At 34.4% G+C, this 10,709-nt stretch overlaps 1 protein-coding gene across 2 annotated transcripts in view; it reads right to left on the reverse strand.

The window, feature by feature from the left end:
- Positions 1 to 7,887, reverse strand: part of LOC147405274 (MLO-like protein 1) — a 29,755-nt gene extending 21,868 nt beyond the window's left edge. For both annotated transcript variants that reach the window (XM_086441518.1, XM_086441519.1), the window contains exons 1-10: positions 7,660 to 7,887; positions 7,457 to 7,514; positions 7,122 to 7,357; positions 6,872 to 6,988; positions 6,723 to 6,783; positions 6,458 to 6,549; positions 3,642 to 3,716; positions 3,433 to 3,521; positions 3,197 to 3,246; positions 2,742 to 2,782 (exon numbers count right to left, since the gene is read on the reverse strand). In XM_086441518.1, the coding sequence (XP_086297644.1) occupies positions 2,742 to 2,782; positions 3,197 to 3,246; positions 3,433 to 3,521; positions 3,642 to 3,716; positions 6,458 to 6,549; positions 6,723 to 6,783; positions 6,872 to 6,988; positions 7,122 to 7,357; positions 7,457 to 7,514; positions 7,660 to 7,794 (954 nt within the window). In that variant the 5' untranslated portion in view covers positions 7,795 to 7,887. The remainder of the gene's footprint in view (positions 1 to 2,741; positions 2,783 to 3,196; positions 3,247 to 3,432; positions 3,522 to 3,641; positions 3,717 to 6,457; positions 6,550 to 6,722; positions 6,784 to 6,871; positions 6,989 to 7,121; positions 7,358 to 7,456; positions 7,515 to 7,659) is intronic.
- Between the last annotated feature and the right edge of the window lie 2,822 nt (positions 7,888 to 10,709).

Here is a 10,709-nt window from a genome sequence, read left to right on the forward strand (position 1 = left end):
AAGTGATCCTCTTGATGAACCAAATGTTTTGAGGACGAACCCCAAAGATGCTGCCAACAAAGGGAAATTTGGGGATGACCCAACCCCAAAATTTTTGCTCTTTCTTAGGTTTATTGAGAGACACTGGACCGCCTCAAAACAAACTAACACCCCTCTAAATAATCTGATATGCCTTAAAGATCATCGAGAAATGGATTCAATTCGAGAGGAGGAGAATTTAAGAAGCGGTGGAGGGGTTATGGAGAGCTAATATACCCACCAATAAAAGCATTTGGTTAGAAGTTTTTCCTTGGGTTGGTTCAGGTGGATTCCTTTAGAATTTTTTTTGGAATTTTAGCTTTGCTTCTTGATGTGCTTTATGCAAAAAGAATGAAGAAAAAGTCCTTCGTCTTTTCTTCGAATGTTTGTTTGCGATGGAATTTTGACAATTTTTCAATGTCTACTTGAGAAATAATACAAGTAATTGCCATTCAATTGACAATATGCCGTAATGGTGTCGCCCAAAGAAAAACTCCCAGTATGATCTAGTTGCAAACTCATCCCCTTAGGTAATCCTCTGGATTATTTTGCTTGCAAGAAATATTGTCATTTTCGAAAGAAAGAAGCCTTCAGTGAGCTCAACAAGAACTAGAATTATCCATTGGTTAAAGGAGCTCGACTGTATTAACAAAGCAAAAAAGCGCTTGGATTCAGAGAAGATTGAGATTCTTCGTTACATTGGGATTCAGCCCAAGGAGGTTACTCTGCAAATATGCCAAACAGTTTCTTGGAGGAAGCCTGAAAATGGTTGGCTGAAAATCAATTAACAGGGCTAGTAAAGGTAATCTAGTCCCAGGTGGAGGTGGATGTATCATTATAGACAATTATGGTAACCTGATAAAAGCTACTCATCGGTCAATTGATTGCCATCCTGACAACCAAGTCAAATGTAGAGCTCTAATAGAGGGTTTGAAGATTATTGATCTAAATGATCTTCAAATCATGATTGAGTTGTATTCCATGTTGTTGGTGAGAGACCTAAAAGGATCTAAAAGCTTCCTTGGGCTATCGACTCAATGATTCAAAACATTGTGATCTCTTTATCAAATCTTTCTTGGAGAATCTCCCAGTTTGGAGACGAGGAAATTCAATAGCCAATGCCTTGGTTCAATTAGGAGTAGAAGGAAGGAGATTTCAATGCTTTAACCGATTTGAAGAATTTCCTAGTATTGTCAAAAAAGCTTTTATAGGAGATCAGCTCTCATTGCCTATTATTAAGTTTGTAAACCAAGGGTTATCTATTGTACAATATATTTTTCTAATATTAATACACATTCTTGCTTGATTAGCATATATATAGGGTCAGGATCCAGTGACAATCTTTAGTTGACAATCCTTTGTCTTATAAGGTTAGAAGTTTTGAAATGTGCTGATTTTTTACGAAGATGATCTCTATGGTGAGGAGACCATCCTCATAACAAATCAACACATTCTAAAACTTTTAACCCCATCAAAAGTGGTTTACAAGTTAATGGTAAAAATCGACGGTCTACAATTCTTCAACTTGTAAACCACTTTTGATAGGGTTAGAAGTTTCAGATTGGGCTGATTAGAGGTCATCCTCACAAAACCAATCCGACACTTTTAACCCATATAAGACAAATTTTGGCTCCCAATGTGGTCTCTCTAATGTGGGTTGTCGAAGATGTTCCATATATATGGGGAACGCTAATGTCCAAAATCACATGGGGACGTTAGCATTCTCCACCACATTTTTTTTTCAATAATACCTACCCATTTTGTCTTTTAGTGAAAAAGATAAGGGTATATTGGTCTTTTACATAATAAATGTTTGTTTGCATTGATTGTCAAAGCATTTATTGCAAACAGACATTTAAATTCAAAAATGTCCTCAGCATTTATTATGTAAAAGATCAATATACCCATGTCTTTTCACTAAAAGACAAAATGGGTAAAGTATATTAGAAAAAAATGTGGTGGAGAACACTAACATACCCATGAGGTATTGGACATTATAAATAAATTTTGTAATTTACAAAGCCTATTTAATGCAAATATATATACAAACTTCATTTGCATTAAACAAACTTTGTAAATTACAAAATTCATTTAATCTCACAAAAGACTTTTACAGCATTTATATATGCATCAAATGCAACGTTTCAAGATTCTAAGTTTGTTTCAGAATATTTCGAAGCATTTTATTACGTGGCATTGTAAAAATAATATTACTTTTAGTTATAACTTTTATTTTAAACACTTAAAGAACAGTTTTCTATATTTATTTATGAACATAAACTAAGTTTTAATGACTTAAAAGAATGTTTCAGAACATTTCGAATGTTACGGTTTTTGGAAAAAGCTAGACAATGAAATGATACGGGATTTTATACCTTGGTCTTCACCAACTTTTTAAGCTGGTACCCTCAACGTGCATTGTTTGTGTCAAGGCAATCCTCAATTGGCATATTTTAATCCCACTATTCATGGTTGCAATAACTTTCGAAATGTCATCTTTTTATGCAATTCTCCCTACCATGTTTTGTATACAGATGTTAGAGTTTCTTTGGGCAAGTGGGGGTGGCAAACTACAACTGCGAGATTTTAGAAACCAAAACCCAAAACTGCTTGAAAGTTCAGACAAATTCTTGTGCATGTATATGCAGTGTCTGCATTGAGAAATAACAATGCTTATCTGAATATCAAGAAGCAAAACATAAGAGTGGTTCATGCATACTTACAATAACGGGAATGAAAGCTATCCAAAAGTATGTATGCCAACCTGCACAGGGAAAAGAATGCAACCTCCTTTAAGGTCAATGATCTTAACCTAGCTGACAAAGAAACAAAAGAAAAAACAAGCCTATGGAATGACATCCAAAGCAAATACATTTATGGAATATGTAAAGTGATTTTATAGCAGGGTTGAACCAAGACTTTGAAATAGATTGAATTTCTATATTGTTATATTCCTTGCCACCCTCATGATGACCAAAAAATAATTATTATTATTATTATTAGATATCACGAAAAACTAAGGGTTGTCAGAACATTTCTTTCTGCATCCCTTTAATGACTTTCAAGCTGTAAAATTGAATTGAGCTCAAAAAAAATCTAAAACTAACAATACTTGGTCATCAAAAATCAAAATGGTCTCTAAAACTTCATCAATTGACTAGCTTGAGATTTAGCTTACCATTAACGTTCAGCAACAAGAATATGACCACAAATATCCATAGGTACCAACTACAACAGAAGAAATTAGAAATTGATTAAGTATACAGAAGAATTTCAAACAATTAAAAAGAGGTCATATTACAACGCTTCAAGCTTTGAAATTTCTGGTCAGTATGCCTAGTAACAAATACAATGTGCTAAATTAAGCTTTAGCTTTTGTGTGTGTGGGTCATTGTCCTATGAGACATTAATTACCTTATACCAACGACTTTCTTAAAATCAGCTTCAAGGGTACGATTCATGTACTTGTAAAAATTAAACTTTGGGTTTCCCCTGCAATGAGTCTACAGCAAAGAAAGCTTCAACAAGAAGGCAATGGCCTAGGAAAAGGGGATAAAAGGACAGCAACAATTAAAGCAAACAAATTGATTTGACCATCTCAACCTTCAAATATAATAGATTACCATGATGAATCCCAACCGCAGTGTGATGTAATCTGATTTGGTCACAGATGCATAAAATTGCTTGACGAAAGAATGCTGAAAAGAAAACCATGTATAATTGGATTAGAAAAACAATCAATATCTTCAATCAGACGTGTTCTTGGGACAATTTCACAAGTTACAAGATCTCAACTTGTCCCATTGTCCAACAAGCATGATCACTCTATAGTCCAGAGCATTTGTTTGTTTATTGTTTGCTTTTGGGATAAGTGGACTGGAGCATGTCATCGAGGAAGGGAAATCATAGAGTGGGTAAAAATGGATATAAACACTTATATTTGAAGGAATCAATGCCCATTGCCTCCTCCATAGGCACACATCTCATGTCCTTGGTTTTTAGAATAATTGAAGAATAAGAAAAAAGAAATTAAACCTATGGGACTAGAACTATTATCAGCAAAGGCACATTTCAACCAAAACTTAAGTCTGTCATTCTTCTGTCCAATACAACATAACATATAATTTTAATAACTGTTACTTATGATTGTTTCCATAGGAAAGCTTCTACTTGGAAGATATAGCATTATGGTAATGTATGATCTAATTGCTCGACATACCATCATGAAATGAAAGATCAAGATTCATGTAAGGAGCTGACGAAGTTTTTCCACTGACTGCCAACCTGATATAACCTTTCCATCTTTATGCAGGATTGGGACTGGATATGAAGTACAAACAACACACCATACAAGAGGAATTTTGGTAAGAATATAAGATAAACAATTATTTTTCCAATTATGCTACTTGAAATGACTATTACTTTTTTTTATGTTGTCTAAAATACTCTAGTAAATAAACAACCCCACTGGAGTTTTCCTACATACTACCCTATACGATGACACAACAATGACATGGATGAAGTGTTGGGTGCATTGACCCCACAAGCCCAATACATCGACACGTCAGTATAGTTTACTGACTTAATGTTTTAATTTTTGATGGGTAAGCTGGACATGAACCAACAACCATGGTCCAACTCTATTCCATATGTTGTGCTACACTTTTTTGTAGAGTAACTGTTGTATACACTTAACAATTCCAACAGAGGGATTCTTAGAAAAACGGAGTATCCTTGTTAAACAGTACACAGCCATGTTGGGCATCCAAAAATTTATGCATGTGCCAGAGCAAAATAGATCCTATGTAAAATGAAATAGCCACAATTTTATTAGAGGGCATTCTTATTTTCATACACACGTACTACATACATAAGTTCTCTCATGAGGGTAACATACCATGCAGCACTCAATCCTAGAATCTCAAAGTAAAATAAATAAATGTGTTTTTTTTTTATCAGTCAGTTTAAAGAAGTTATCGAAATCATTGAGTCAATTCAACCAACCCTAATAGTTGGGATCAGACATAGAAGATGAAGCCAAATAAGGAATTTCGATTAGTATTTCAAATGTTACTGTTGAAAATACTCTTTAACAACCAGAGCATACAACAAGGTCTGTGCTCTTGAATATGAGAAGTTACTAGCGCAAACACAATACATACTTCAAGCCGATCCTTGTTGTATACCACTTATAATTGGGAACTCACTCATCACCTCTCCATTTTCCCTCACCCTAGACACAACCCCCACATACATGTTAATTATGTCAATATATCCTTTTGGGACTCTCTTTTTTCTCTCAACGCTCACTAAATTAGCTTTTGAGGTATTTTGTCACCCCACTTCTGTGATTTGGTCCTCCAAAGTGCCTACAAGAATGTCTTTCTTTATATGGTTGCTGCTTTGAAGAAACTTCCTACAGTCGATCTTCTCAAGTTATGGCTTTGTAGATTGGCGTGAGTGTTTCTAGCGGAGCTTTTATGATGGAGTCTACTGTATCTTGTTTCTGTTGGTCATTCAATGTAGTGTATACATTACCTATCAGGAAAAAAAAAATTACTGAATCTTTTTCTTCTTTTATAAAATCCCTAGCTTGTTTAGCAAAAAAAAGAAATAAACATTACCAAATAGGACTAATGATTTTTTAAAGAATTTGAATATAAGGTCTCCAGTTTGAAAGAGGAATGACAGGCAAAGAACTGCCATCAATTGCCAATAACCATGGGTGCACTTCCACTCTTCATCAATAACATGGAGGGATGCTCCCACTGACGATGAGATTATATAGCTCTAAAGATCTTACATATAAAACAACTCACTTAAGAAATGTAGCCACGTGAGATTCTATCCCCATGAGTTATGGCTTAAGGTACACGATATCTCAAGGACACTTTTTTTTTTTTTTTGATGACGAGGGTTCCGGACCTGTAGGCCCGACTAGCAGGGACAATTCATATGGCCTCTTAGAGCACGATATCTAGCCCAAATCCCCCGGGTATATGCAATACCCCAGAAGCCACACATACCAAGTAAGCAAGGATAAATCCCTGTAGGCGGGGGCTTGAACGCTATTACAATGGACCAAAATGAGCAAGCGGAATCAATACTTCTACGTAATACAACTAAGGCTTCCTATTTGTGCATTATATACAGCACTAGCAAGTCAAACTCAGAATCTAGGTGATCTGACTTGAATGTGGAAGGTAGACTTTCTTTCATCATAGATGTTAGATGGTTCTAGCCTAGGCCTATGCTGCAATTTGGACGGATGTAATTAAACCCTCGGGTGCTCATTACTGATGGGATGCACTTTATTTCTCTAAGACATACATGCTTCAAAATTTCTTTGACATAATCAAATAAAAGAACAAGTTTGAAAAGGAGATATATTTTCTGTTGAAGCAATTTTAATCATGAAAGCTGTAATGACTTGACTTACCAACCAACCTAGTAGAGCTGAGTTTTGCCCAATACCCAGAAAGTGGTCTTTGATAAAAGCATGTTGATGGACATGAGTAACCTTATTCAGAACTGCAACAAAATGTTGTTCCCATGCATATTAATTAGAATAATAATTGGAAAAAAAATGGAAGTAGAAGAATGAATGCTTCATCCATTCCATATTCATAGTCTTAGCAAAATGATATATATATAAAATTGAAGAAGATAGAATTAATAAAATGTAATTGAAGAAGCATTATTACACTTATTTGTATCATATTTATCTTTTGCAATAGAATCCTCCCAATGTTTCCACTGACGTATCTAAAATAAAAATTAAAAAAATATTAACAAACAAACAACATTGCAAAGAGTAGAGGGGTCGAAGACAGTAGTGTAATAGAAAAAATACCTTTGCTCCCCCAAAAAGAATAGTGAGAGCACAGAAAGTAACGTGGACGACAGCGAGAACAAAGATAAAGATGTGCAGATGATGCAATGCTTCAGTAGACAACAATGGGACCTTCCCCTGAATTAAAAAATAAGAAAGAAGTTTGTAAATTGTAAATTTGTAAATTTGTAAAAGAAGAGAAGAATGATGAACAAGATAAATAAATAAGGGGCTGGGGCCGGGGATTATTATTTAATTTCATTTCATTTACCTTTTGAGCACAGTAACCAGTTTCTTCAGCGAGGAGACGCCTCCCATTTCCCCCGGAAATGAAAGAAGGGAAGAAGGAAGCAATTTGGTTATGAAGAAGAGTATGTTGTTCTACTACTCGTTCCTTTTTGTTACAAGGAAGTAGATGATTTGTTAAACGCTTTGGGATGCAGATTTTAGCAATCCGGGTTTGGGACACCGTTAAAAGGAGTGAAATGAACCCCAACAGCATCAACTCTATCCAACAATGGACAACCAACCACATTCTCATTAATTCCTTCTTCAATTAAATATTCAAAATTTTAATCTTTAATAGAAAGACAGAGAGAGAGAGACCTTCTTTAACTTTCTGTAGGGCTTCAAAGAGAGGTTTCTGATTCTTCTTCTTCAAGTACTGGACAAATCAATCAATCATCTCATCAACAATATGTAATTAATAAAAATAAGAATTCATTCCTTAATCCTTAATCCTTAATCCTTATCCTAATCAAGTGTAAAATTAAACAGATAGAGAGACTGAGAGAGAGTATTAATTTTGCCTTTCCAACGAAGTGAAGCATCCTCTCCACAGAAAGAGAAATGAAAACGATAACTGTGCACACAACAGCTACCACCCATGTCGGAGTGTATTCCAACGTTGTCTCACTCTCTGTTCCTCCTCCTCCTCCACTCATTGCAGTCTTCAACTCTCTCCTCTTTGCAAGACAAGAAAAATATACAAAGAAATATATCTTAAAACGCGTGAGATCATCAGTATCAGATGTGAAAGAGAAAGACTATCCCAGTAAAGTAAGATCCACTTGTTAGGACTAATGACTATCTGTGACTGTGAGACCTGATAATAAATAATGGGACAACTCAACTTTTGTCATATTCACTTCTGACAGAGATGGATTTACATACACCTTCTTGCTTTCGGTGAATTAATTAATTAATTAATTAAACGTACAATGACGTAAACGCCCTAATCCTTCAACTTCTTCTTTCTAAACTCCCCCCTTTCACAAAACTCCACCCTCACTAAATGGAGGAAATTAAATTTTATTTTTCAAGTATTCTAACTTATTTCCGATGCTCTTAAACTTTTCTGAAATAATATCTTTGCATTTTTTCTTTTGACTTAGGACTCATTATTCGTATTTTTTAAGTAGAGTTTGAAGAAGAGAGAGGAATTGGCTGTGCTGGAGAAAAATCCAAGTTGTAGAAGATGAGGGTATTTAGGTAAGTTCGTATCAAAAACTTTCAAAAAGTAAAAAGGACTATAGGTAATTATAACATTAATTTGAAAACAATACCGGGCATCCCTAACTAAAGTTTATAGGGGAAAAAATAAACTCGGTCTCAGATAAGAAGAAACCGGGTTTAATTTATTTAAACAAACAAAAATCGTGAGAGTGATAAGAGGTTACATTTGCGCTGAATTTATCTCATCAAACCCAACTACTACTACGCGGGAAACATGCCCAACATGCTTACACACAATAGTCAAAAAACAATGATATTTGTCTTCGCAATCTCGAATTTCTCCATCAAACTCATGGATACCTATTGGATAAAACTTCGGTTTTATTTTATACCCGACTCTAATTAGTTCCAATAAAAAGGAATCTAGAATCGAGGTATTCGATTTCAGTTAAATAGACACCGGACCAAACTCGTATCCATAGACCATGGTCTTGTCTAATTACTAGTCCGAGGGAATTGTAATAGTTGTTTTACAGTCCCCCATACTAAATATTATGATCAAGGATAACTTTATCAATCCCCATCTACTTCAGATATAGCACATCACACGCACCAAGTAAGTGAAAGTGCACTCTTGGGTGCCTCTTAACCTTCTCCAAACGTTTATACATACTTCTTCTACATCTATGATGATGAGTTACACTTACTAGGTATGCATGTTATAAAAAAATAATGTTATTATTATTTTCTACCAAGAAAATTCTAAATAATAAAATATGAGAGATGTTATTAACCCCAACTTTTACTTGTTACACTCCTATTAAAATATAAATAAATCAATGGTGGAGAATAAGTAAAAATTGTCGTGCAAATGGGAACTCTCTCTCTCTCTCTTTGTCTTGATTTTGATTTATTGGATTTAGGATTTTACATGCGCCTAATACCAATTGTAAACAAACTTAGATTAGGGAAAATTTTACAAAAATAACTCATCATTCACACAATAATCTAGATCAATATTAGGTAATTTTTTTTTTTTTTTTAAATAAACAAGTATCCTTGTGGACAAGGGACCGGGCAAAGTCCATAGACCACGGTCTTGTCTAAGAACTAGTCTCAAGGGACGTGCAATGCCCACACATCACATGCACCAAGTAAGTGAGGGTGCGCCCTTGCAGGTGGTTCCTGAGGAATTAATGCTCATACTGGGTATTGAACTCACGACCTACAGACATTAATCGCTTATCAGTTCGAAATTGCCATTGAGACAACCACATTGACTTATCCTCGAGGTAAGTATCACTGATATGTTTATTATCAGAACAATTGGATTTTGTATTTACATGATTGACTTCATATATTTTTTTCATGTGTTAATCGATTCTGGTCTTTTAACTTTAGCAAATAATAGTTTGTAAATAATAAATGTTTAAGGAATTAGTAAAACTTTAATTGAATACATTATCTACTAGAGTAGTACTTTTTATAGATGAGGTGGAGGGAATCTAGTTGGGTGCTCCACTTTCTATTGGATTACATATGATAATTTCCAATTATTTGTGATATTGTGAGATTTGTTTGAGCCATTTTTTATTAGACATGGGATCTAATTTAAGTAAAAGCTTAGTAATCCATATTACAATCTTGAGATTCATTAATAGATGGATCATATCTAAAAGTAGCTTCATTAAATTTTTATTTTTTGTTTCTCTTCTTTGACTATTTGTTTGAGTCCCAAATTGATTAGAGAGTAGAGTCATAAGATTTATGATTAGTGTTTGGATGTATTTTATTTTTCATGGGTATAGGTGTAAAAATACAATCAAACACATGAAAAATGATTTTTCACTAAAATTTCCATGTGCTATCAAACATACCCACTTTCATTCAATTGAGATTATTTTTGTTTTCATTAGTCAAATATGGTATATGCCTTGGTGTATTTTCTTCATGATTATCTTTGCTTCCTTGGGCCTCAAAAACTTGAAGAGGAGATACCATATAACATGCAATACCACTTTTTGTCCACTAAGGTATTCCTAAGAACCTTGTACTGCATCGCCGAGTTGCCCTCTTATCCTCAAGAAAGACCTTGCTCTTCAAATAGTTGACATACTCATCCATCTAACATAGCTTCTAGTCCACTTGACCCATTCTCTTCCTATATCCATGTCGATGCTTAGTTTTGACTAGTGTTGAATCAATATCACCCGTGTAGAGATATGTATATTTATGATCTAATAAGTTTCTTATCAAATTTGTATCAATTTGATTGCAAACCCAATCAATTGAAAGTCTTTGGAGGAAAAGTATTGTCAATTAGATTGAAAATCCAAGGGGATAGTGATCATGGTTTAGAAAGTGGTTTCTAAAGCCCTAATTACATAGACTTTATGAGTAAATT

The sequence above is a fragment of the Akebia trifoliata genome, chromosome 4, assembly GCF_017979445.1.
Source record: "Akebia trifoliata isolate Shusen 1 chromosome 4, ASM1797944v1, whole genome shotgun sequence".
Taxonomy (NCBI): Eukaryota; Viridiplantae; Streptophyta; class Magnoliopsida; order Ranunculales; family Lardizabalaceae; genus Akebia; species Akebia trifoliata.